Source organism: Geotrypetes seraphini, chromosome 7 (assembly GCF_902459505.1).
Source record: "Geotrypetes seraphini chromosome 7, aGeoSer1.1, whole genome shotgun sequence".
In the NCBI taxonomy this organism is placed as follows: Eukaryota; Metazoa; Chordata; class Amphibia; order Gymnophiona; family Dermophiidae; genus Geotrypetes; species Geotrypetes seraphini.
Genome location: NC_047090.1, coordinates 38,312,460 through 38,340,218, shown reverse-complemented (window position 1 = coordinate 38,340,218; position 27,759 = coordinate 38,312,460). Strand labels below are relative to the sequence as shown.

The following is a 27,759-nucleotide window of genomic DNA, read 5'->3' as shown; positions in this document are numbered from 1 at the left end:
CTCAGGGGTTCTGCAGTATTTTTTTTTAAGTGCAATCTGTTTTTTATTAAACAACAAGCCATATCAAATACAAACTGCAGACAAAAGCATTAGCAATAATCCCCCCCCCAACAAAAGAAAACAGGGCTCCCCACCTCCCAAGAGGACTGGACTCTGATGTCCTCTCAGGTTACAAAGAACCCGTGACCCCCAACCCCCCCCCAAAGCAGACCCCTCCCCATACCCCCCCACCCCGCCCCCTCCCCCAGATCAGACAGGCGGACTGGAATACAACTGCAGTCTATTCAAGATACTACTACGCACCCTAGGAGACAAACTGTCCAAATAGGGAGTCCAAATATGAACAAAGTCTCTGCTCCTTCGCCGTGAGGAAGAAGCCAGGGTGGCCTCCCAGCTGAGAAGGCTATGTAACTTATTCCTCCAATACCAGAATGAGGGAGGAACATCCGCCAACCAGAAGTTCAGTATACACTTCTTCCCCAAAATATAACATTTGCTCAAAAACAATTTCTCAGCAGAAGTATACACAGAAAACAGAGAAAAATGTGCGAACAACATATGAAATGCAGAAACAGGAACAGAAACCCGTAACAGCCCCTGAAGAAAGGAAGCCAAGGCCCCCCAAAAACTCTGAATACTTTCACAACCCCAAAGACCATGATAGTAAGAGTTCACCTCCACATGACAGGTGAGACAGTAGGGGGTATCAACGCAACCCATATGATAGGCCCGGCTCTGGGAGGCATACGCTCTCATCAAGGACCGGAAGTGGCACTCTCGAAGCTCCGCACTATGCACCAAAGCTGGGACAGCACGCAGAGCCCGAGGCAAAAGACCCACCCCAAGCTCCTGCCCCAAATCCTTCTGCCAAGCCTGCAGCACCCAGGAAAAATCCCGCGGCGGTCTCAGGGCTCCAAGCTGTTTATGGTATAAGGAGACCGAGATCCGGGAGGCAGGGTCCACCTCCCCCTCTAAAAAAGCGCGAAAACTGATCCCAAACTCCAAAGAAAGAGAACCCCGAGGAAGAGACTGAATATAATGCCTCAGTTGGCAATGAGCAAAGAAAAGACCCGAGGGAGGCAGACCACCACGCAACAACTCATCACAGGATAGAAGCCCTCCGTCCTCTCGCAACACCTGAAACAACAACTCAAATCCGTGAGCGCGCCATCGCCCAAAGACAGAGGGAAACAACCCCGGGAGAAAAGCACGATTACCGGTCAGAGGCAACAACACACTGACCTGAGGATCCTGCCTCCAAAGAGGGAGCAGCCTTCGCCACACTTCCCAAAGGGGGCGAAACAAAACACTACGGCGACTGGAAACAGGTAACTCCACCAACCGAGCATGCAAGAGAAAAAGAAGGTGAAAAGGATAAAAATAATCACGCTCCATGGAGACATCAGTATAGAGATCCGTACCCAAGACCCAGTCCCGGATGTGACGCAAAAGACAGGCCTGATTATAAAGAGCAATATCCGGCACCCCAACACCACCCTGGCCCCATGAGCCCATCAACAACTGCCACCGCAATTTAGGCTTCCGACCCCCCCACAAGAACCTCGACAACAAGGAGGAGAGGGCCCGAACATCCTTACGCAATAGATACAATGGCAAAATCTGTAAGACATAAAGCCACTTAGGGAACAAAACCATCCTAAAAAGTTGCACCCTCCCCAGCAAGGAGAGAGGCAGATTACGCCAAGTGGCCAACACAGTACTGGTAGTAGAGAGCAATCGAGTGACATTCAACCGGTAAAGCTCTCGAACGTTCATGGACAATTGGATGCCTAAATAACAAAAAGAAGAATCCGCCCACCGCAACGGGAAGGTCCCCCTCCACGACCGCCGAAGACCCTCATCCGAGGACAAAGCCTCCGATTTCTTCAAATTCAAGGTGAACCCGGAAAAATCCCCATATTCCCTAATACTTTCCAAGAGGGTAGACAGGGAGCGCTGTGGATCAGTCAAAAAAACCAAAAGATCATCGGCAAAGGCCGCAATCTTAAAATGAGAGGCACCCAGCCGAAGGCCACAGATGTCAACGTTAGATTGCAGCTCCCGGATCAAGGGATCCAAGGAAAGCACAAACAACAAGGACGACAGGGGACAACCCTGACGAGTCCCCCTACGAATAGAAAAAGGATCCGAAAAACCCCCATTCACCAAAATCCGCGCCACAGGGTCATCATAGAGCGCCAAAACAGCATTAAGAAAAAAGGGGCCAAAGCCATATGCCCGCAACGTGGCAAAGAGGAACCCCCACCGCACCCGGTCAAAAGCCTTATCAGCATCAAAGCTCACCAGTACGGCGGGGCCCCCATCCACTCCCGATTTCTCCAGGGCTAGCAAGATACGGCGAAGATTCTTGGAAACCGGTCGATCACGCACAAAACCAACCTGCTGTTCCGATATTAAAGAAGGCAACACTCGAGCCAACCGATTCGCCAGCACCTTAGCCATCAATTTCGTCTCAAAGTTCAGCAGGGAAATGGGCCTATACGAGTCCGGCAAGGTTGGATCTCTGCCCGGCTTCGGAAGAACAATGATCGCGGCGGAATTCAAATAACGGGGCAGAAACCCCTTGGCCACATTTAAATTGAAAATTTCAGACAACAACGGAGAGATCTCATCAACCATCAACTTATAGAATTCCCCACGATAGCCGTCGGGTCCCGGAGCCTTGCCCAGCGGACTGGCACGAATCGGGTTCTGCAGTATTTTAATACCACAGGTGGAATGAGATGCTGGGGAAGCCCAGATGATTTGGGAGAGGTTAGGGAAGTAGAGAAGGCATGATGAGGACTGCGGAGCAAACATCTCTTGTGCAAGGAGTGAGGTTTGGGCCCAGAGCAACCATTTTATCTTAGAATATATTTCATTGTTTCCAATTTCTTTCTTTTTACAATTATATCTTTGATAAATTAAAATACAAAATAAAATAAAAAATATAGAGTGAACAAAAATCAATTTCTAATGCCTCTAATGCCTCTAATGCCTTTGTTCTTATTGTAGGGCTACTTGTGTCCAAATGAGTTCATTGCTACACAAGGACCGTTGCCCGGGACTGTAGGGGATTTCTGGAGAATGGTTTGGGAAACCAGGACCAAGTCTATAGTAATGCTTACACAATGTTTTGAAAAGGGACGGGTAAGTATGAGTAGAGTTACCAGATTTTCCCGAAGGAAAATCCGGCCCCATGGCCACGCCCCCAGGCCCGTCCAGTTCCACCTGTGTCATGTTCCATTCCTCCCCCAGACAGCATCTGCGCATGTGCGGACATGACGTGGTGTAAATGTACGTGATGTCGCCGCATGGCGTCCTCGCATGCAAGGATGCCCCTTCCCAACACGATTTTGACAGGAAGCTTTTCAAAAGCGCCGCCCAGACCCCCAGACATGTCCTCGAAAAGGAGGACATGTCCATGGAAATCCAGACATCTGGTAACCCTAAGTAAAAGGAAAGGATGTCTATTGGGTTTGTTTGGGTGCCTTTCACTTTTTAAGGCATGCCAACCTCAATTATTTGAACCTAAACCTACAAATTAACATGTGAACAATTGATTTTTACTTGTTATAAAGTTCTAATGTGCAGATTAAAAATGAACTGTAAAAAAAAACCCCCAAATATAAAAATAAAATCTAAAAAAAATCCCCAGACGGACTTCTTTTTGGCCATTCACAGCCTTGGTAACAGTTGTGAAAATCCAAGATGTCTATAATGTAATAGATTTGAATTAGAAAATGACACAGGGACAAATTTTTCCCCGTCCCCGCTGGAAACCCTTTTCCTGTCCCTTCTCTGTGAGTTCTTTTCCTAGCCCCGCCCCATTCCTGTAAGCTCCGTCCTCATCTGCACAAGCTTCAAACGCTTTTAAAATCATAAGAGTTCGAGGTTTGTGTGGTTAAGGTAGAGCTTACAGGATTGGAGAAGGGGCAAAGACGGTGACAAAACTCGCAGGGACAGAATAGAGAAATTGAATTCCTGCGGGGACGGGGACAAATTTGTCCCCGTGTCATTCTGTAGTTTGAATCTGTGGGGCTGAACAGTATCTCTGTAGCCTGTGCCCTGGGCATATTTGTACCGGTTACCAACAGAATCTCTTAATTGATCTTGCCTTCAGATCAGATGCCATCAGTATTGGCCAGAAGATAACAAACCGGTGACAGTTTTTGGAGATATCGTGATTACCAAGATGGTGGAAGACTTTCAAGTAGATTGGACCGTTAGAGATATAAAAATTGAAAAGGTAAAAGGAATGGCATGATGTCTTGTATTTAACTGCCTCTGGATTCAAAATGACGGCTTCTCTTGTAAAAATGCTCTATTTTTTAAAGTGAATTCAGATGTTAGTGAACAATGGGGCGGGTGCTATTTTAATGAGTATTAATTATCATGTTAATATTCACTCATGTGTCTCAGCAAAAAAAAAAAAAAAGAGAAGGAAACCTCTATAAATCAATGCGCAGAGTGAAAAAGAATTTCAATTCAAGATAAAAAAAACCACTTTCATTAGTCGGACTTCACGCAGATTTGCGTTTCGGTGCAGAGGCACAAATCAAACCAAATGGGTATGGATACCAGGGCATGTGGACACCTTACAACAGTGGTCCCCAACCCTGTCCTGGAGGACCACCAGGCCAATTGGGTTTTCAGGCCAGCCCTAATGAATATGCATGAAGCAGATTTGCATGCCTGTCACTTCCATTATATGCAATCTCTCTCATGCATATTCATTAGGGCTGGCCTGAAAACCTGATTGGCCTGTTGGTCCTCCAGGACAGGGTTATGGACCAGGGTATCTTTGGCAATACAAAGACCAACCTAGTAGAATAGTGCATTCTGGTTTCCAAAAAGCTTAATCACAAGGAAGAGCAATGCTGATTTGTTGACCCCTGAGGCAGGTGCCACTGTATCGAAACGCAGATCTGCATCAAGTCTGACCAATGAAAGTGGTTTTTTTTTTACCTTGAGTTGAAATTGGTTTCAGTGGTAGTAAGGGGGGGGTAAGGAGGGGGCAGTCCGCTCCAGGTGCCATGTTGGGGGGTGCCAGCACCCCTCCTCCTTTCTTCTCCCTCCGCCTCTTGCCATGCCTCCCCTTGCCACGTGCACCCCACCTTCCCTTCCCCATACCTCTAATTATTCACTGCTGTGAGCAACAACTTCATCGTGTTCCTCGCAACCGTGTCAGTTCTCCTGCTGACGTCACTTCTGGGTGCCGCACATAGGAAGCCGCTGGGGGTCGCGAGGAGCAAGTTGAAGTTGTTACGATGGTGAACTGCTAGAGGTATGGGGGAAGGGAAGGGAGCACATGGACAATAGGAGGGGGAATCGGGGAAGGAACAGTAGGCGGAGACAAGGGGTCCTCTCACCCTCGCTATGCCATCGATTGGTTTGATCCTTCTCTACTTTCTTTTTTGCTGTTATGTGTGAAATAACACTAATGCAAATAAGTAAATAGAACCTTTAATTTGATAAGAAACCACATTACAATTTTGGGTGTTTGCTTAGATTCGGCTTTGACTATGAGGAAGCAAATTGGGTGTATTATTCAGAAAGGCTATGCTCAACTTCATATGTTGTATAGGTTAAAACCATTTCTGAATAAATATGATTTTCGCACTGTGGCCCAACCTTTGCTTTTGACAAGATTGGACTACTGTAATTCCTTGTTCTTGGGTCTACCAAAAACGAAATCGAAGGTTTTGCAGGTATATATGAATTCTGTAGCTAGGATCATCAGTGGGGTGATGAGGACAGCCCATATAACTCCAATATTGAATAATCTGCACTGGCTACCGATTGAGCATAGAATCCAATTAAAAGCTAATACATCAAATAGTATATCATACTGTACAACCTTTGGTTTCAATCTCTATGGGAGATTTATAAATCTCCGAGGGCATTGCGCTCCGAGGGGGAAATGAAATTGGTAGCACTGACAGTTGTTAATGTAAGATACGTGGCAACTCAACTTCAAATGTTTTCCATTGCTGGACTATCATATTGGAACAAGCTTACTGGGCAATTAAGATTATGCGCAGACCATTACAGCGTTAAGAAATTGTTGAAAACCAAGCTGTTTATAGACGTGTACTTATATCAGTGTTCTTCAACCTTTTTACACCCGTGGACCGGCAGAAAAAAAAGAATTATTTTGTGGACCGGCAAACTACTAGGACTAAAATTAAAAAACCCCATTTCCGCCCCATCTTCGCGAGCTCGGTCCCCACATATCATCTGATCCCATCCACACAAGCCTCAGTTATGATTTTATATTGAATGTATTTTATTAAAGTATAAAAAGAAACAATATTCTGTACAATTGTCATTTTATAAATACAAATAATTCAGAGCAGGATCAACAAAACCCCTGTCACCCCTCCTCTTCACATATATCCCCTCTACTATCAAGAAAACTGAACAAGCCAAATTATTACAGAATGCTACACAGAAATATCATGCTAACAGAATACTGCAGTCACACATGACAGGAATAGTTTTAGGGGAGTGCAACTAGGGCAACTGCCCCCTGGTCAGAGAGCGCCCTAAGCCAGCTGGAAGCTAAAGAAGCACTGCCTGGGTTTTGCAGTCCCCAGTTATGTCTAACACCAGCTCTAGCAGGATATATATTTCAAATCTGATATATTCTAATCACAAAATAGAAATAAAATTATTTTTTTCTACCTTTTGTCGTCTCTGGTTTCTGCTTTCAATCTTCTTTTCACTCTCTTCCTTCCAGCGTCTGCCCTCTCTGTCTCTTCAATCCAGCATCTGCCCCTTCCATCCACTGTCTGTCCTCTCCCCCTTTCATATGGTATCTGTCTTCTTTCTAAGCCCCTCTCCCCTTTCCATCCAGCTTGTGCCCCTCTCTCCTTTTTACATGATTCATTCCAGCTTCACTGCTCTTCGTTTTTATCTCTCCTACACCAGATCTATCATCGTTGTCCCTCTCTGCTTATTTTTCTGCTGACCCCTTCCTATCATCAATCTCTCTACTTTCTCATGCCTGTGTCTCCCCTTCCCCTCCTCTAATCTCTCTGCCAGCTGTTTCCTTCCTTTTTTCATTCTCCCTTCCCTCCTCCTCCTGTCCAGCAGTAACTCTCTTCCCTTCCTCCCCTCCCAGCAGCATCTCTCCTCCCTCTCCAGTAGCAGCTGTCCCTTTTTTCCCTTGCCCAGGAGCTTCCCAGATTCCTTTCCCTCCTCACCTCCCAGAAGCATCTCTCCTTCTCCTTCTCCCTCTGCAGTAGCAGCTGTCCCTTTTTTTTCCCTTGCCCAGCAGCTTCCCAGATCTCTTTCCCTCCTCCCTTCCCAGAAGCATCTCTCCTTCTCCTTCTCCCTCTGCAGTAGCAGCTGTCCCTTTTTTTCCTTGCCCATCAGCTTCCCAGATCCCTTTCCCTCCTCCCTTCCCAGAAGCATCTCTCCTTCTCCCTCTCCAGTAGCAGCTGTCCCTTTTTTTCCTTGCCCAGCAGCTTCCCAGATCCCTTTCCCTCCTCCCTTCCCAGAAGCATCTCTCCTTCTCCTTCTCCAGTAGCAGCTGTCCCTTTTTTTCCTTGCCCAGCAACTTCCTAGATTCCTTTCCCTCCTCCCCTCCCAGAGCATCTCTCCTTCTCCCTCTCCAGTAGCAGCTGTCCCTTTTTTTCCTTGCCCAGCAGCTTCCCAGATTCCTTTCCCTCCTCCCCTCCCAGAAGCATCTCTCCTTCTCCCTCTCCAGTAGCAGCTGTCCCTTTTTTCCCTGCCCTGCAGCTTCCCAGATTCCTTTCCCTCCTCCCCTCCCAGAAGCATCTCTTCTTCTCCCTCTCCAGTAGCAGCTGTCCATTTTTTTCCCCTGCCCAGCAGCTTCCCAGATTCCTTTCCCTCCTCCCCTCCCAGAAGCATCTCTCCTTCTCCCTCTCCAGTAGCAGCTGTCCCTTTTTTCCCCCTGCCCAGCAGCTTCCCAGACTCTGATAGTGGTTTTCTCCCCTCCCAGCAGCTCTTCTTACTTCCCAGCGCAGCGATTCATGAAGGCAGCCTCGGGTCCTTTGTTGGGTCGCGCCGCCTCTGAGGAAAGAGGAAGTTGCATCATCAGAGGCAGCCGCGACTCATCAAAAGCCCCGAGGCTGCCTTTGTGAATCGCTGCACTGGGAAGTAAAGGAGAGCTGCAGAGAGGGGAGAAAGCCACTGTCGGAGGCTCCCCAAGATCTCTCCGTCCCAGCGCAGACTTTGGATGTTGATCTTGCCGGCCCTGCGCGGACCGGCAGGAAGTTGAAGTCAGTCAGTCTTGCCGGCCCTGTGCGAACCTGCAAAAATTTCCTGCGGACCGGCACCGGCCGGCGGACCGGCGGTTGAAGAACTGTGACTTATATGATCTGTCTTTGCTAACAATGTTTGGGCATTTTTGTAACATGTTAATACTTTATTAAAGAACTTATAGGTTTTGTTTTCCATATGTGTTGATGTTATTTTGAAGAGTGATTTGTACTGTTTTTGTTTTCAATCTATGTATGTTTATTTGGAAACCACTATGATTCCAGGCGGTATATTAAGTTTTTAAATAAATAAACATACTCTTAACAGCTCCCTTAAAATGTGATTTAAGACTAGGAGATCCCAATGCCTATCTATTGGATATTTACTTTAAAAAGAAAATGAAACCAAATGGAAATACATTTTCCTGTAACCCATTTCTCCTGTCCCTAGACCTGTGTCTTTCTCCTCTCAAAAATAAATTATCAGTCATAAGTTTGGGGCCTGATTCATTTTTTTCTAATCTATGTTGCCAAAGTCTTTGATGAATTAAACATTTAATTTGAAATTACCTCCCAACAGCAGCATTGAGAAGAAAGGAGGTGCCCCCGCCCCCCTGCTCCTTCCCTGCCGCTTGCTTTCCTCTCGAAATATTCGCTGTCGGCAGCGAGCACCATCTCCAACCTGCTGCTGCGCTGCCCTCAGCTCTCCGTCTGATGCCGCTTGCTGGCCCCACGAACAGGAAGTGACATCAGAGGAAGCGCTGAGCCGGCACGAGCAGCAGGTCGGAAATGCTGCCAGTGAATATTTCAAGAGGTAGAGGTGGGCAGAGAGGAGGAGGTGTGTTGACGGTGTCCCTACCAAGATGGTGCCCGGGGTGGTCCACCCCACCCCCACCCCCTTACTATGCCCCTGCCTACAAATATTAACATGCAAAAAAATGCTTAGAAAATACCTGACATCTAGGTGGTTGTTTTAGAAGCGGATATCCCCATGTGTAAATGGCAGGATTTAAATGTCTGGGAGAGGCTCTGACTTTTAAATGCCATTTCAGAGCAGGTGTGAAGCAACCTCCACCATTAGGCCAAAACCGCTTAGGAAGGGGCCCCCTGAAAGGTCCCACACCCACATGACACCAACCCCAGCCGTACTGAGGGGCCCTAAAGTTTAGTGGGGTGGGAGTGATGCAATTGATCTCTGGGCTGCAAATGCCTGCCAAGACCTCTAAAAATAATGTTACTAGAGTTTATCAGGCTTGGTGCTGGGAAGACCATTGAGGAGGACCATTTTTTTTTTTTTTGGGGGGGAGGTGTTGCTGGAAAGGGAAAGGTTACTTGGGGGACAGTGCCATGGGGGGATGTGCCACTGATCGGGGCCATTTGGTGAGGGTCGAGGGAGCAGCAATTTTAGATAGCTGATCCCATATTTATTTGGAGCGGGGAAGTACATTTTTTCTCATGTGCAAGCTTTTTAAAATCGCTGCTCCCTCTGGACAAGGAGGGCCTTAGATGCACAGCCCTGCCTCTATTTTATAGAAAGCTCTACGTTTGACAGAGCACCTTGTAAAATAGGAGGAGAATTCCACCTGTCCTGGCTCGGGTGTGTGAACTCCCCTCTCTGTGTCCTATCTGAAATCTGCTTCCGCTGGAAAATCATTTCCTTCTCCTACCCCCGCCGCCGCTCATTACGATCTGAGCCCATCACTTTTCAATCTTGGATCTAAGAGAATGTCTCTGGCCTTTGCTTTCCAGCACGGAGACTGCATGATGGTACGTCAATATAATTTCATCTCCTGGCCGGAACATGGTGTTCCTGATATGACGGTGCCTTTAATTCATTTTGTAAGGATGATTCGGGCCAGCAGAGCTCAGGAAAACACCCCCATAATTGCACACTGCAGGTAAAAAAAACTGAAAGTTGGTGGTTTCTTTGCGGCGATCAGCTCCTGGGAGCTCCTTAATCTTGTTCTCTCCTTGCTGTTTTATTGGGGCATAGGGAACGATCTATTGCATCAGTCTATTGGGGGATGGGGTAGAGAAGTTTGGGGGGGCACCAAAGACATTCTTGCTGAATGGGGAGGTAAGAGGATCAGGCCATATAGACCCCTTTATTCTTATATTGAGTTGGGAGCTGACCTTTTGTAATATTTTTGCATGCACATTAAATATTTACAAAGTGATAGCTAAAATGGTTTAAGAACAAAATAAATGGTCATTTGGACAGACCAAATGTCTACAAAGCCCAGCTTTCCTCTCTTTGACGGTGATGTTTCCAGATTGCATATACCTAGCAGGATCTCAGGGATTAGAGCCAGTCCCTCTCCCTCATACCCAGGGGTAAGCAAGTCTCAAGTCTAGCTGGATAATAATAATGTATGGACTTTTCCTCCAGGAACTTGTCTAAACCTTTTTTAAACCCAATTATGCTAATTGCTTTCACCAAACAAGCTTCACAATTTAACTGTGGGTTGGGCGAAAAAATATTTCCTCTGATTGTTTTTCAAAAGTGTGGCTTCACAGAGTGTCCTCTAATGCAGTGTTCCCCAACTCGGTCCTGGAGTCCCCCATTGTTTTCAGGATATTTACAGTGAATATGCACAAACTTGATTTGCCTACAGTGCCTCCATTGTATGCAAATTTCTTTCATGCATATTCATTGTGGATTGCCTGAAAACCTGACTGGCAAAGGGGGACTCCAGGACCAAGTTGGGGAACACTGCTCTAATGAAAGGGTAAATAACCATTCTCCCTTTATCCATTCTACAGCTACTAATTATCATTGCGGCGGCAAAGAAAGCTAACAGGATGTTAGGCATGATAAAGAAGGGAATCACGAGTAGATCAAGGGAGGTCATAATGCCGCTTTATAGAGCAATGGTCAGACCACTCTTGGAATACTGTGTCCAACACTGGCCTCCATACCTGAAGAAGGATATAACACTGCTGAAGAGGCGAGTGACGAAGCTAGTAAAAGGTATGGAGAACTTGAGTACAAAGATCGCCTCAGAAAACTGGGATTATTCACTCTTGAGAAGAGAAGACTGAGAGGGGATCTGATAGAGACTTTTAAAATACTAAAAGGAATTGACAAAATGGAGCAAGCTCACTCACCAGCAGGGGGAAAGGATGGTGAGCAAGAAACAGCGTATTCACATTGTCAAATGTGACTCAGACTCGGACCAGAGGTCATGGACTGAAGCTGAGAGGGGACACGGCCAGGACAAATGTCAGAAAGTTCTGCTTCACACAGCGAGTGGTGAACGCCTGGAACTCTCTCCCGGAAGAGGTGGTGGGAGGAAACCACCATTCTAGGATTTAAGGAAAAATTGGACGCACATCTTCTTGCAGGATGCATTGAGGGATACAAGTGACTAAGGTATTCGCTAGGGTATGCCTGGCTGAGCCTCCGCGTGTGTGGATCACCGGACTAGATGGACCCCAGGTCTGATCCAGTGCAGGCATTTCTTATGTTCTTATAGTGTAGCTAGACATACACTGTGCCGTACATTAGAACATTCAAGGCATGGTTCCTGCTCAGTTGAGCTTACAACAATCTACTCAACAGACAAACATGACAAGTAGGGGGTGGAGAGTTCATCGGGCATGAATGCCTTACAGTGAGGGAGGGCTAGGAATTAAAAGCAACCTTAAAGAAGTGGATCTTGTGCCTGGATTTGAATAAAGAAACAGGCTTGTGGAGAGTTGATGTCCAAGATGATGGCTTTATTACAACAAATAAATAATCCACATAAAAACATCTAGGGCCTGAACCACTGGAAACATGGGAACCCAACACGGTCCATGTTTCGACACAATTGTCTTCTTCAGGGGTCCCTATTGGTCCTATAGACAGACTTGTGGATTAATTACAACGATAATCTCTGCATTCAGAAGGCAAACTCAAAGCAAAAGTGTGGATTTGAATAAAGCCAGGGGTGGAGTTAGACGTGGTGATCCAGAGAGTCTGTTCCAGGTGTAAGGAGCAGCAAGCGAGAAGGAATGGAGTCTGGGGTTCGCTTTAGTGGAGAGGACACTAATCCTCAATATATAAAGTCTAAGACAACAATCTCTTTCAAATAGATGAAGATAGGAGAGTTATTTAACAAAAACAACCTTCTAATATGGTGTTATCAAATCGTGCACTCAGCACTTGTTGCCCCCCTGGCATGTAGGGCCTGGTACAAACGACACTCAGACAATTTCAACTCAGAGTGGAATTTATTAGGCCGCAGCCAGCAGCGCAATATAACATTACTTATCTGCAACAGATGAACATAACATAACAACATAACGTGACAACATAACATAACAACAGCCGCACAGCATATGCCTATCTCCCTGCATGATGTAGGGGGCCGTACAAGTTTCCCCGGCTCGCCGGACCCTTCCCATGCAAGGAGGTGTCCTCTCCTCAGCGTTAGGTTGCAGTGAAGCTCATGGCCTGGCCTCCCTGCCGTCCAAGCAAGGTGACGTGCCCTATTTCTTAACACTGCCCATATGTATGCTTTTAGACATATGCTGTGCTTACCTTCCAGGTGAATGGCTGCGACGATAGTCGAGGGTGGGTGGGAGGGATGCTGCCTCCTTCTCCTAGCTCTGGGGTCGCTGAAAAGGGTGCGTCTCCCTTCCCACTCCTCTTTTATCTACCCCCCCCTTCCCAACCCCCCCCCCCTTTCCCCCCCCCCCTGCTAGTGGCAACGGCTTCGGCCGATTTGCCATCGCTCCTCCCTATGGGGATCGGAGCTGATTCTCAAATCGTGCACTCAGCACTTGTTGCCCCCCTGGCATGTAGGGCCTGGTACAAACGACACTCAGACAATTTCAACTCAGAGTGGAATTTATTAGGCCGCAGCCAGCAGCACAATATAACATTACTTATCTGCAACAGATGAACATAACATAACAACATAACGTGACAACATAACATAACAACAGCCGCACAGCATATGCCTATCTCCCTGCACGATGTAGGGGGCCGTACAAGCTTCCCCGGCTCGCCGGACCCTTCCCATGCAAGGAGGTGTCCTCTCCTCAGCGTTAGGTTGCAGTGAAGCTCATGGCCTGGCCTCCCTGCCGTCCAAGCAAGGTGACGTGCCCTATTTCTTAACACTGCCCATATGTATGCTTTTAGACATATGCTGTGCTTACCTTCCACTACCCGTGCTAGCGAAACCTCGCTTAGCGCGGGTTCCCCCCAAGTGTCATGGCTAGCGCGGGTTCCCCCCAAGTGTCATGGCTGCGGCCCGGGACGCATCAGTAGCGCTTCTATGCCATCCTGTAGGGTACTGAGGAATATGTCTAGGCTGAGCTGATCCCATAGCATCCAAGTGACCACTGCTTCGGACATCGGGAAGCCGAGATTAATACCCCCAGGTCTCACCTGAGTTCTTCTCTTGGCCCAATGCACGAAGGAGTGGCCGCAGATCCAGATGTGTCTCAGAGAACCTGCAGCCGGGAAGAGGAGATGGGAGAAGAGTTAGTGGAATATCGATTAGTGAGCAATGGGTAGACGGATGTATTTTCGGAATGCAGCCGACTTCCATCTCCCCAAGACTTTTATTTGATTGTCTGAGAGACCTTGGTCTGTCGCAGTGGTTGCAGCTCCTATGCGAAAGGAGTGCGTGCGGAAATGTTTGGCTTGCATACCTAGCTGAATCATGGAGAGTTGCAAAAATCTTGCAAATTGAAAACGGGACAGCGGAGACCCGTCGTAATGTAGCAAGAGAAGGCCGGGTGCCATGGGCCTGAGGGCCATATAACGTAGAAATTGTTTATTGGGAAGGCACGTAGATCGTTGGAGGGGAGTAATGATAGCCAGGCGCCTCTGGCTCCAGTTCACTAACGCGTAGGGCGCCATGAAAAGCCAGGCAATAGGCACACCGGAACAGCGTCACCTCGTATGCATCGAAACTCAAGCTGGAGAGTGTGGCCGCTATCTTAGTTCTTCGTATGCCCGACTGTTTGGAGTGTAATATAAGGTGGACGAGGGAGGGCAATGTGCAGTCCATCCCTGCAGATGTGTAGTCCGCGAACAGCTGAATATATCTTCGCCGACCGAACACAATGGACCTATGTGTTAACAATCTACCCTGTGTTAACAATCTACCCCATAGGTGTAGGGAGACCATGATAGGAAACAGCTCCAGAAATGTAATGTTTTTAAGGATGCCTGAGCTAACCCATAAACTAGGCCATTTTGCTGGAGACCATGCCCCCTGAAAGTATATAACGAAACCCTGGCTGCCTGCTGCATCAGTATAGAGCTGTAGGGCGTCGGCATTTTTGGTAGACGATTGCCAGAACACGCGTCCATTGAAATTGGTCAGGAATGAGTCCCCAAGTCTGAGGTCGTCCCTGATAGTTCTGGTAATTCTAATGTGGTGGTGGGGCTTATCTGCTCCCACTGTAGCTCTAGCTAGTTGTCTTGCGAAAAATCTGCCTATGGGAATCACCCTGGTGGCAAACGCTAGTAAGCCCAGAAGTTCTCGTAATGTAGCCTTTTTCCGTGTACACATGTGATGTATTCGTGAATGAAGTTTATCGAGTTTGTCTGCCGGAAGGCGTGAGACTTGATTAATCACGTCCAGCTCAATACCTAGGAAGGTGAGAACACTTGACAGGCCTACTGTTTTTTCTTGGGCTAGTGGGATGCCAAATTGTTTGGCCAGTTGATGGAATGACGACATTAAATGTTCACAGTCATTCTGAGTCTTAGCAATGAACAGGAAGTCATCTAAGTAGTGGACAGCTAAACCATGTGACGTTGTCTGACCAAATACCCAATTTACAAATGTACTAAACTGCTCGAAGTAAGCACAAGAAACAGAACATCCCATGGGCATACATTTATCAAAATAGAATTGCCCGTTCCAGTGAAAACCCAGTAGGGGAAAAGATTGGGGGTGTACCGGCAAAAGTCTAAAAGCAGATTCTATGTCAACTTTTGCCAACATAGTACTAGGGCCAGATGCTTTTATGAATGATATGGCTTGGTATAGTGAGGTGTACTGTACGGAGCATAACGCTGGGTCGATGAAATCATTAACTGCTGCCCCGGCCGGGTGGGAAATGTTATGGATAAGGCGGAACTCTAAGATTAACCATGGGAGCAAAGCGCTAGCCTTGATGGGGGAGGGGGCCAGGTGCATCGGTGTGTGTTGGGGCAGGTTGAGTGAACGATCTGAGGTCATTTGAATTCCTGCACTGGCTAGCAGGGTGCGTACCTCCGCAGGAGTGGCAGGCATGTCTGTATTTACAGTTGGTATATGTGCCATGGCTTCTGTTGACTAGCATACAGATCTGCTTTCCTGCCATGTGGCCCCTTTGTCGAGGAATTTGGGGAAGCGGCCGTGGTCTGTCTCCGAACCCTTGGGTCCCGCTAGTGGATCTGTCTGGGAACCTATCGGGCAGAAATGGCCGCAAAGCGCACATTTCGTCCATCCATAGATCAAATACTCTATGCTTAGGCCCATCCCCCGTATTTCTTGTGCGCCCGGATAATTGTGTCCAAATATCTGATTAAGTAGGGGGATATCTCTGGCTCTCTTTCTACTACTACACTCATGTATATGTGGAAGGCGGATATCCAGTTAGTTAAGGATTTATAGATTTTTGGTTTTCTCTCTTTCTCTAACTGTATGTATATCCTATCAGTCTCTATGTAGTGTCTCACGTATACTACGTGCTAGCGTAAGCTGGTCCTCCGCCTGCCCATTAGCCAACCTGAGAGATGAGGGCATAATGTGTGAAGAGAGAGCATCTCGTATAACAGGTGCAATCTCATGTGCTAGAGGTGAGTATGTTGGTGTTAGTGGCTCACCTGGGACCAACAGCGGCTGTGCTGGTAACATCGGCTGTGCTGGAGGTGGGTATGTCGGTGCTGGTGCAGAAGTCGTTGGTGCACCGTTTGAACCCCGTGCTGAAGTATCTGCCTCTGGAACTCCGCCATTAAGGCAACTAGATCTTGCTGGGATTGTGCTGCCGTAGAAGCTGGCGCTGAAGTTGAGGCCGTGGAAGCCTCTGCTGTTAGAGCCGCTGATGTTGTGTATTGCTGAATTTGTGCTGCCGTAGAAGCTGGCGCTGCAGTTGAGGCCGTGGAAGCCTCTGCTGTTGTATATTGCTGAAATTGTGCTGCCGTAGAAGCTGCCGCTGCAGTTGAGGCCGTGGAAGCCTCGGCTGTTAGAGCCGCTGATGTTGTGGCACGCGTAGTCCTAGTCTTTTTCTGACTAGTCGCTGAGGGCTGTATCTGAGCTGCTGGTTTTGCTCGTGGCTTACGTTGAGCTGCTGGTTGTGCTCGCGACTTACGTTGAGCCGGCATGTCTATAAGAAGTACTAAAAGAATTGAGACAGTGAGGCTGGCTCTATAAATATGCATAAGATGCAATATAAAGACGTATAAAGACGTCAATAACAAAGGCAGGCAAGAGAACCAGCTGGAGACCAGCGCGTTGGTGCCACGTTGCATAGCAAATACAGATAGCAAGAGAACCAGCTGGAGACCAGCGCGTTGGTGCCACGTTGCATAGCAAATACAGATAGCAAGAGAACCAGCTGGAGACCAGCGCGTTGGTGCCACGTTGCATAGCATATACAGATAGCAAGAGAAACAGCTGGAGACCAGCGCGTTGGTGCCACGTTGCATAGCATATACAGATAGCAAGAGAACCAGCTGAAGACCAGCGCGTTGGTGCCACGTTGCATAGCAAATACAGATAGCAAGAGAACCAGCTGGAGACCAGCGCGTTGGTGCCACGTTGCATAGCATATACAGATAGCAAGAGAAACAGCTGGAGACCAGCGCGTTGGTGCCACGTTGCATAGCAAATACAGATAGCAAGAGAACCAGATGGAGACCAGCGCGTTGGTGACACGTTGCATAGCAAATACAGATAGCAAGAGAACAAGCTGGAGACCAGCGCGTTGGTGCCACGTTGCATAGCATATACAGGTAGCAAGAGAACCAGCTGGAGACCAGCGCGTTGGTGACACGTTGCATAGCAAATACAGATAGCAAAAGAACCAGCTGGAGACCAGCGCGTTGGTGCCACGTTGCATAGCAAATACAGATAGCAAGAGAACCAGCTGGAGACCAGCGCGTTGGTGACACGTTGCATAGCAAATACAGATAGCAAGAGAACCAGCTGGAGACCAGCGCGTTGGTGCCACGTTGCATAGCCTATACAGATAGCAAGAGAACCAGCTGAAGACCAGCGCGTTGGTGACACGTTGCATAGCAAATACAGACATCCAACAAAGAATATAATGGCCAATAGCAAATAATAGCCTGAAATAGCATTTAACAGTAGACAAGCGCGTTGGTGCCAAGTTGTTGTTGTTGTATAGTTGTATAGCATATCCACTTAGCACAAATTAGCATATAATGGACTGAAGTAGCATTTAAATAGCATATACAGATAGCCAAATTAGCATATAATGCCATGACATAAAATGGCACATAGCATGCAGCCTTTTATAGCATAAATGGCACATCGCGTGAAATAAGCTTGAATGTCCTATACTAGCGGACGAGTTGTGCAGGAGAGTTAAAGTAAAAGCCAAATAATAGCATAAAATGGCAGTTAGTGCAGCCGCTAGTAAAGTCTTACCTTAGTCGGGCTACCAGGCAGGGCCCAAGTGGGTGGTACCTTCTGTGCCTTGGGTTCTGGAGATGCAGCGCATCCAACCCCTAGGGCGCTTATGCAGCTGCCAGATGGCGGAACACCGGGCCGCAAGCCGCAACGCGGCCCGCGAGGAGGGAGTCGCTGTCTTTGGACTCCCGCGCTCGATACCGCGAGCCGCTAGCCCCCACGCGGCCCGCAGCCTGGGAGGAGGGAGTAGCCGTCCCCGAACGCCCGCGCCGCCCCCCACAACCTGGCCCGCGGCCTAGGAAGAAGGGCATATGTCGAAGCCACGAGCCGCTAGCCCCCACGCGGCCTGCGGCCTGGAAGGAGGGAGTCGCCGTCCCTGAACGCCTGCGCCGCCCTTGGTACGCTTAATCCCCTGACCTATAGGTGGCAGGGTACTCACTAGCTTTAACACGTGGGGTAAAACCCACAAAAAGGCGTGCTAAGGCAGTAAAGGATGTCTTCCATAAATATCAAGATAAGTAGATTGTTTTGCTAATTCAATAGCCATGCAGATAAAATTAGGACATAAAAAAAATTATTATTTTATCCAGATAGCTATCTGGCTAGCGGTATGAGACTAACCGGAGAGCACAACCGGTCAGTGCTAATTCCGAAAATTCTGCTGTTAAATATCAAAATTATTTTACCTGCAGAGTTCAGTGTTTTAAAATGATGATTGCTACCGGCTGAATATCAGAGTGATCTGTTTTTTTTTTTATTTTTTATTTTTTTTTTTTAATCTGTACATACTAGCAGTAAGTTCATGTTCAAAGCAAACCTAACCAGTGGCCCGCGGCCCGGGAGGAGGGGGGGGGGGGGCCGCGAGCCGCCAGCCCAAACGCGGCCCGCGCAGAGGCGCGGCCCCCCCCCAACGACCAGCCGACCCCGAACGCCACCGCGAGCCGACAACCCCAACGCGGCCCGCGGCCCGGCAGTAGGGGAGTGCCGGTCCGCTGCGGTCGGCGCCGCCAGCCGCTACAGGGAGAGCGCCGGCACGCGCGTCCTGCGCCGCGAGCTGCTGGCCCTAACGCGGCTCGCGGCCTGGGAGGAAGGGAGCGCCGGTCTAATGCGTTTTTCGCCGCGGGCCGCTGGCTCCTACGCGGCTCGCGGCCTGGGAGGAAGGAAGCGCCGGTCTGGTGCGGTCGGCCATTGGTGCCGGAGGGGGAGAAGGAGCCCCCAAGCGGCCCGGCAGGGAGGAGGGGAGCGCCGGAACGGTGCGTTTTTGCGCCGCGGGCCGCTGGCTCCAACGCGGCCCGCGGTATGAGAGGAGGGAAGACTACCGGCTAAGGGCAGGAATCCGATCAGACGGAAGCCACCGGGCAGGCGGACCAGCCCGCACGTGTGGTGCGACCCGCACGCTTCGCCCCCCCCCCCTCAGATCCGAGGCCTGCTATCGCGCGCTAGGGAGTGTAGCACCCCTTCTCGACGCCGACCACCCGATGAATGAAGCCCGCTGCCGCGTGGATGCCCCAAACAACGAGATCCTACCTAGTAAGTTGATGAGTGATATTGATATTTAGTTAAGTAGCGTTTTTTTAGAGATTTTCGAAGGAAGCTGGGTGGCGGTGGAGCTATGGAGATGGAAATGCTGCCTCCTTCTCCTAGCTCTGGGGTCGCTGAAAAGGGTGCGTCTCCCTTCCCACTCCTCTTTTATCTACCCCCCCCCTTCCCCAACCCCCCCCTTCCCCCCCCCTGCTAGTGGCAACGGCTTCGGCCGATTTGCCATCGCTCCTCCCTATGGGGATCGGAGCTGATTCTAAGGTTTTAAGTATGTTAAGGCTGAAAGACCTCAAGAGTTCACAACAGAAATAAACCTGCCCAGATTGCCCAATGTGAATTATCACTGGTCTTAGTTGCATTTATTTTGTTTGAAACACTCTTTTTCATTTTTTGATTAATCTAATGCTATTAGTGGTAGAAATCTATCAGCTAACTCTCTAAGCAGTACCACTAATTGTATTATACAGATTTACTGTTGAAACTCATAGTACTTAGCTTGTGGAGAGGAGCCAGACTATGAGAGACTTACCCAATGAACAAAGTGCCCAGAGGAGTACCGGGGGAGGTAAGAGAGGAGAGTTGATGTCCAAGATGATGGCTTTATTACAACAAATAAATAATCCACATAAAAACATCTAGGGCCTGAACCACTGGAAACATGGGAACCCAACACGGTCCATGTTTCGACACAATTGTCTTCTTCAGGGGTCCCTATTGGTCCTATAGACAGACTTGTGGATTAATTACAACGATAATCTCTGCATTCAGAAGGCAAACTCAAAGCGAAAGTGTGGATTTGAATAAAGCCAGGGGTGGAGTTAGACGTGGTGATCCAGAGAGTCTGTTCCAGGTGTAAGGAGCAGCAAGCGAGAAGGAATGGAGTCTGGGGTTCGCTTTAGTGGAGAGGACACTAATCCTCAATATATAAAGTCTAAGACAACAATCTCTTTCAAATAGATGAAGATAGGAGAGTTATTTAACAAAAACAACCTTCTAATATGGTGTTATAAGGTTTTAAGTATGTTAAGGCTGAAAGACCTCAAGAGTTCACAACAGAAATAAACCTGCCCAGATTGCCCAATGTGAATTATCACTGGTCTTAGTTGCATTTATTTTGTTTGAAACACTCTTTTTCATTTTTTGATTAATCTAATGCTATTAGTGGTAGAAATCTATCAGCTAACTCTCTAAGCAGTACCACTAATTGTATTATACAGATTTACTGTTGAAACTCATAGTACTTAGCTTGTGGAGAGGAGCCAGACTATGAGAGACTTACCCAATGAACAAAGTGCCCAGAGGAGTACCGGGGGAGGTAAGAGAGGAGAGATATTGAGGTGCTGCAGAGGGAATCAAAGTTTCAAGTTTGTTTAAAATTACATGGTTTCTAGGCGGTTTACAATTAAAAGTTGCAGGTAGCTTTACAATAACCAATACATTTAAGGATGATAAATAACATAAACTGACTGACTTGTACAATAGGATAAGAGGGGAGAATTACATTTTTGACAGGAAAGAGACATTACATTAGTGATTTCTATTCCGTCATTACCTTGCGGTTCAAGGCGGATTACATAAAGGATCTATCTGGCCATTTCCAGAGGAATTATAGAATAGATAGGTGGGTTCGAAGAGATGAGGTGGTTCATGTGGCATTAGGTTGTTTTAGAAAGTAGAGATGGCGTTAGGATGGTTTCGATTGTTGGTTATCAGGGTTTTTTTTTAAGTAGTATGGTTTTTATTTCTTTTCTAAATGTTCTGTAGTTTGGGGTCGTTATCAATGAAGTAGAGAGTTGGTGGTCTAATCTCGCTGCTTGTGTGGCCAGGAGGCCATTGTACAGTTTTTTTCTGTTTGACTTCTCTGATTGGGGGGTATGTGAATGGAGCGTGGGTTCTCAATTGTCTGGTTGAGGTGGTTCGGATTAGGTATTTGTTTAGGTATGTCGGGCTGTTGCCGTTCATGGATTTAAATAGAAGACAGTAGAACTTGAATTGTATTCTTGCTTGAATTGGTAGCCAGTGTGAGTGGAGGAACGCCTCAGTGATGTGGTCATGTTTCCTCAGTGAGTAGATGAGTCTTAGGACTGTGTTCTGGATTGATTGTAGTTGTTTAATCATGGTTGTGGAGCAGGGGAGATAGAGAATGTTGCAATAGTCTAGAACAGAGGTCTCCAAAGTCCCTCCTCAAGGGCTGAATCCAGTCAGGTTTTCGGGATTTTCCCAATGAATATGCATGAGATCTATTTGCCTGCACTGCATTCAATGCATATTCATTGGGGAAATCCCAAAAACCTGAAGGTCTTAACAGGAAGTCTGTAAAGTGGCAGGAAACGTGACAGATGCTGATAGGTGTCCCAGACTAAATACAACATATATAGTTTTCGGTGCAGCTGACCAAGATTTTCAGAGGCGTAATCTGGACACTGCTTCTGAAACTCCTTACAGACTACCATAGAACTTGGCCACCACCATTGAGCTTGGTCACCCTCTTCCATCCCAGTGCATTTACAATGAATCATCTCAAGGGATTCCTCTTTTTCCTATTTAGGCCCTTATCTTTGGAACTCCCTCCCTGTCTAGATTTGCTTCAAAACATCACATTCTAAGTATAGGAGAACCATCAAGACCTGGCTATTCCAACTGGCCTTCAATACAACTTAAACAATCTATGATTGGTATCTTGTATCAATCAATCCTGACTCCCACTTTCCTAACTTCTTTTATGTCCTCTCTACCTTCTTTTCTTTACCCCTCCTTTGTTTTAATTTATTGTAAAGTGCTCTACTTCATATTTAAGAGCCTTTAAGAGCAGATGAGCTTCATTTGGATATTCATCTTTGGAACTTATCTGGATAGTGATGCTAAATATCTGGATAATAATTGTCTGTCACGATAACCCCCCTCCCCACCCCACCCCCACACACTAAACTTGGCAGCTGAATATTGACCTGATTCTTTTTATATGCAAATATCTTTATTAACTCCCTATTATAGCACCACCACCTCTGGCAGACCCTCCACCCCCCCACCCATCTGATCCTTACTCTGGGTTAACAGGGGATCCCTGGTATCTAGGGGGATTAGAAAGATGCCCATTTGCTTTTATCACCTTGGTCATGGGTCTCAAAATGTTGTTAGTTCTTACATTTTGAAATGTGTTTTTTTAAAGGATGAGATAAATGAGGTTTATTTCTCTCTTTCTTTCTCTCTCTCTCTCTCTCTCTCTCTTTTCTTCTTGGCAGTGCTGGTGTTGGGAGAACAGGGCTTTATATTGCCCTGGATCATATAATCCAGCATATCAACCATCACGACTTTGTGGATATCTATGGACTTGTTACAGAAATGAGAAGTGAAAGAATGTGTATGGTGCAGAACCTGGTAAGATAGAACTATGATGATATGTGAATGTTATATTTCTCTGACTTTTTGTCAGAGTTCCTCTTCCTATAGTATAAAAATCCTAGGACTCTTTGCAACCAGAGTTCCTGCCAAACTAAAGGTGATATCATGATTACTTTATATTTCTTGTGCAAAGTGGTTATGAGAAAATACAGCTTATAGGTCTAATATTTCTCTGATATTTCTGGGAAATATGAAACGTATCAGCATGCTAAAACTAGAAGTGTTAAGGGTCCTTGCTTAGGAGCCATTTTGCTAAACCATGTTATCGTAAAACATGTTAAAGTGTTTTGCAGTATTTTGCTTAGCAATATATGCTAACTCGCATGTTAGATATGTAACAAAAATATATTGTTTTTACTGGGGGCGTGTCATGGGTTGAGAATAGGCATGGAAACATTAACCAATTAGCACGTTTGCATTAGAGCAGAGTGCCTCAAACTGTGTGCCAAATCACAGGGGTGTGCCCTGAAGAGATTCCGTGTGCCACGAGAGATTCCAGAATTGTACTTTATTTTTAAAAATTCCCTCATAAGTATACACTAGAACAGATGACATACGTTGCGTATGCAATTGTCTGTCAATGTTATGAGCGTCTGTGCGTAAAAATACAACCGCCCAACCAAGCATCATTCTTTGACATGATTGGTCCTTGAAAACTAACGACAAGTAATTTTCTTTTTATTTTTTATGCGCTAGTTATCCTAACTCAAGCAATCAAGGCTTTCTTACCATTTAGATCAGGGGTGTCCAACCTTTTGGCTTCCCTGGGCCGCATTGTCCGAAAAAAAATGTTTCTGGGCCGCACAAACACACAAATGCTGCAGCAAGACAGAGGAGGAAGCCGGCAAGACAGTAAACACCCGGGGGCAGCAGTGGAAAACACTGCATCGCCCTCGACTGGGGCCGCACAAAATACTTCACGGGGCCGCAGGTTGGACACCCCTGGTTTAGATCTTCTTATCTTTGCAAACTTGGATTTTCAGCTCTGACAGAAATTAAATCGAAAAAAAAAGAGAACGACTGCAGATGGTAGATGATGAAATGCATATTTGCTTGTCGATTATTGAGTAACGTTTTGAGCTAATTTGCACTCTAAAACAAGCTCATCCATCGCATTGATTAGCAATTCTGTTCCATCTACTTTAGTTTCACCATTGTTACAATTACCCACACATAGCTTAAAGAACTTTAAATAAATAACTCTCAAATTTAATTTTTTGTTGGTTTTGCAATTCTATAATTTCAGTTATAATGTGCCGCGAAAAACCATTGCTCCGTTGAATGTGCCGGAGCTAAAAATAGTTTGAGAGACACTGTATTAGAGCATGCTATCTGAGGCCTCCTTTTATTAAGCTGCATTAGGGTTTTCTGGGTTTTTTTAAATCACAGGCCACTACGGTAAAAGCTCCAACGCTCATAGAATTCCTATGAGCGTTGGGGCTTTTACTGCAGCAACCCACAATTTAAAAAAAAAAAAAACCCTAACGCAGCTTGATAAAAGTGGGCCTGATTAATGCAAGTTACTTTGAGCACTTACCACCTCTAACTTTTTTCTAATACAAACAGTGCATGATCCGAAATAAACAAACCCCACCTTAGGAAATATGACTAAAATACTGCCATAGTAGAAATGGGCTTCAGACACAGGACATAAGAACATAAGAATAGCCTTACTGGGTCAGACCAATGGTCCATCAAGCCCAGCAGCCCGTTCTCACGGTGGCCAATCCAGGTCTCTAGTACCTGGCCAAAACCCAAGGAGTAGCAACATTCCATTCAGAATCCTAAAGAATAGCAAGATTCTAGAACCCCAAATAGTATCAACATTCCATGCTACCGATCCAGGGCAAGCAGTGGCTTCCCCCATGTATTTCTCAATAACAGACTATGGACTTTTCCTCCAGGAACTTGTCCAAAGCTTTCTTAAAAACAGTTACGCTATCCGCTCTTACCACATCCTCTGGCAACGCTTAAAGGAGTCCTTTTATTAAGGCGCACTAACCGATTTAACGCACGCTAAATCGGTTAGCACGCCTTAGCAAAAGGACCCCAAAATGTGCTAAACCCATATTCTAATGCAACTTAGTAAAATGGCCCCTTAATGAACAAACCTGTGGGGGATTTTTCTATTCCTCCGAGGTTAGTTGAGAATCATTGAAAATTGAATCCTAGGGGTGTATTTAGATAGAAACTTAACAATGCGTGCTTAGACCGAGGCAGTAGTTCACATGAGTTTCTTGGCACTTTGGAAATGCCAACAAATCGGATCGTATGTTGAAGAGGTTCCATTTCAGTTTTTAGTGCAATCATTAATTTTGAGCATTTTGGACTACTGTAACATACCCCCTCTTCTACGCAACCGCGCTAGCGTTTTTTAGTGCAGAGAGGTGCGCTGAATGGTCCGCGCTGCTCCCGACGCTCATTGAGTTCCTATGAGCGTTGGGAGCAGCTCGGGCCATTCAGCGTGGCTCTCTGCGCTAAAAACCGCTAGCGCGGTTTCACAGAAGAGGGGGATAGTCTATTTTGCAGGACAGTGAAAGCATTTACACCAACCACATTGTTCAAAACATGGCTGTAAACTTATGGGTCCTTTTATTAACATAACATAACATAACTTTATTCTTTTATACCACCATAACCAAATGATTTCTAGGCGGTTTACACAGAAGAGGGCTGGACAATCAGCAAAATACAAATGGTTAAAAATACAATATTTCTTAAATATACATAGGGCTCGTTAGGGCCTTAATGCGTGGAATAGCGCACGCTATAAAGGCGCGCTCACTGATTTGTGTGCGCTAAATCAGTTAGCGCGCCTTAGTAAAAGGACCCCTTAATTTTTAACTGATAAAAATCTGACCATGTCATACCTTATTTCAGAAGACTACACTGCCTTCTTGTAGAAACCAGGGTAGTCTTTAAATTTGTCTGTTTTCTTACAAGATGATACATGAATATCTTGTTGATCAATTTCAGTTTGTTAGTCCAAGACAATCTTTGCGTAGACCATCTGTATTTGGTTTTCCTACCATAAGAGGTAGCCTTTATCAAAGTTATCTTCAATCATTACTATAAGTTCATGCAACATACTTTAACTATTTAACTCGTCCAGGCACAATATATTTACCTGCATCAATGCATCTTAGAGCTACTGGCAAGCAAAGGAAACAATCAGGCAATATGCTTTGTGAATTATTCTGCACTTCAGAAGATGGACTCGCTAGATGCCATGGAAGGTAAGAAGATGCTTTTTTCCCTATTGGTAAATGATGGCTTCAAGCGGTTTTTGCTGATCCTACTGGATGGCTTAGAGAAAATTAGTTAGCGTTGAAAAAAACAGAGGTTATGGCGATTGGAAGGTCGAAAACATATGGTATTCTCGATTGGATAGTGGTAGGAGGGAAGAATGTTTGTTGTGATTTATTGAATCAGTGCTGTCTTATAAACTACTTATAAAGATTCGAGCTTTAATGCAAGAATCATTTTAAGCCCTCGCTGGCGCCTGAGGGTTTGAGGGCAGCTTTATAAAGTTTAAATTTGATCTAAGTGAACTACTGCAATTCTGTCTACCTGGGGTTAGCTTCAACTAGTTTATGTTCATTGCAGATGAATCAGAATGCCACCTTGAGGATGGTGACGGGTGTGTCACATTGGCATCCCGTTACATCCTGTTTAGCAAAATTACATTCGGCTGCCCACTGTATAACAGATTAGATTTAAAATGTGACTTGTTATTCGAGTTTTACAGCAAGATGCTTTATTTTATTTTATGAGAGTTTATAATGTTTCAAGCTCATTGCTGGCTGGGCTGAGAACTTTTCAGCGGCTCCTCGTACTGTTAATCTGTAGAAAAACAAAGTACATTTTAACAAACATATCTTTTCTCTTCCAAAAGGTGATGTGGAACTTGAGTGGGAAGAAACAACAATGTAATTAAAAAAAAAAAAAATCTGCAAAGCAATGGAAGATTTTTCACACCTCGTGGCCAAATGAGTTCCTCTCCTTCTTCTTCTCAACACTCCCCCCCCCCTCTCATAATAACATCTTGGAAAACACGACCAAAGCAATACAACTTGCAATGTTTTCTCTATCATTGTGCCTAGATAAATGTGATAACTTATTTTATGCAAATCAGTTGGGAGTAATAATATGCAATCTTTCTACATACTTCCAATCTGATCAATAAATACGACTTGTAAGCGATGCTCTGCTTTGAAATGATCCTGAGTTTCTATTTTGTATTTTTCTCGAAGATTTAAAGTTAGCCAAATACGACACCAAGTATTTTGCATTTTGTTGTCGAGTGTATTCCAGTGTGTACTCAGTTTTGAAGTAAGTACTATAATTCCTTGACCTGAACATGTAATGTAGCTTCCAGGGTGTTGACGCTACTTCTTGAGCTGGTACAGTGATCTTGACCTAAATGTCTGTCCTTGTCTTTGGAACCCTTTGTTTTGTAAGTGCTGGGATATCATCTCCTGAGCCCGAACAGCTGAAGAGTCACCCCTGACACAGCACGGATTATTTGGCTTTTCCACAGCACACAGTAGCTCCTCAGGGATGCTTGGGGCTATTTTAAATGACTTCTGATTGCCAGGGTTTTATTTTTTTTTCCATGTGGTTGGCTATTGCAAATATATCCTGATAACTAAAGTACCTCACATTCTTACATCTTTTGTAAAATTGTAATAAATAAAAGTTTGTTTTATGGTATACTGTGAAACGTGCTGGACTGATTTAACAGATGAATGGTAAAAACTGTCAATATTCTCCATTCAATATTTAAAAAGCTGGAAGGGAGACTTAGCACAATCCCAAAAAAGTGGAGCAAAGGACCTCAGTGTCACTCAGAATAAATAATACCAATACTACAACCTTAAGAAGTTATCTTACTGTTGTGATTAACTTCAATCTATTCAATTCAATATCATTCATAGGTCCTCAGCGGGCCACCACATACTCAAACATTTTCATTGTATGTGCCCGCTGAGTAAATGTTTGAGTAT

The 27,759-nt window shown here is 45.9% G+C and overlaps 1 protein-coding gene across 7 annotated transcripts in view; it reads left to right on the top strand.

The window, feature by feature from the left end:
- Positions 1–27,476, top strand: part of PTPRQ (protein tyrosine phosphatase receptor type Q) — a 294,193-nt gene extending 266,717 nt beyond the window's left edge. For 6 of the 7 annotated variants that reach the window (XM_033952701.1, XM_033952702.1, XM_033952703.1 and 3 more), the window contains 6 exons: positions 3,016–3,150; positions 4,124–4,249; positions 9,978–10,126; positions 22,594–22,729; positions 25,866–25,989; positions 26,649–27,476. In XM_033952701.1, coding sequence (XP_033808592.1) covers positions 3,016–3,150; positions 4,124–4,249; positions 9,978–10,126; positions 22,594–22,729; positions 25,866–25,989; positions 26,649–26,686 — 708 coding nt within the window. In that variant the 3' untranslated portion in view covers positions 26,687–27,476. Of the gene's footprint in view, positions 1–3,015; positions 3,151–4,123; positions 4,250–9,977; positions 10,127–22,593; positions 22,730–25,865; positions 25,990–26,648 lie in introns of those variants that run through there. The other variant, XM_033952704.1, reaches the window with a different exon arrangement.
- The last annotated feature ends 283 nt before the right edge of the window (positions 27,477–27,759 follow it).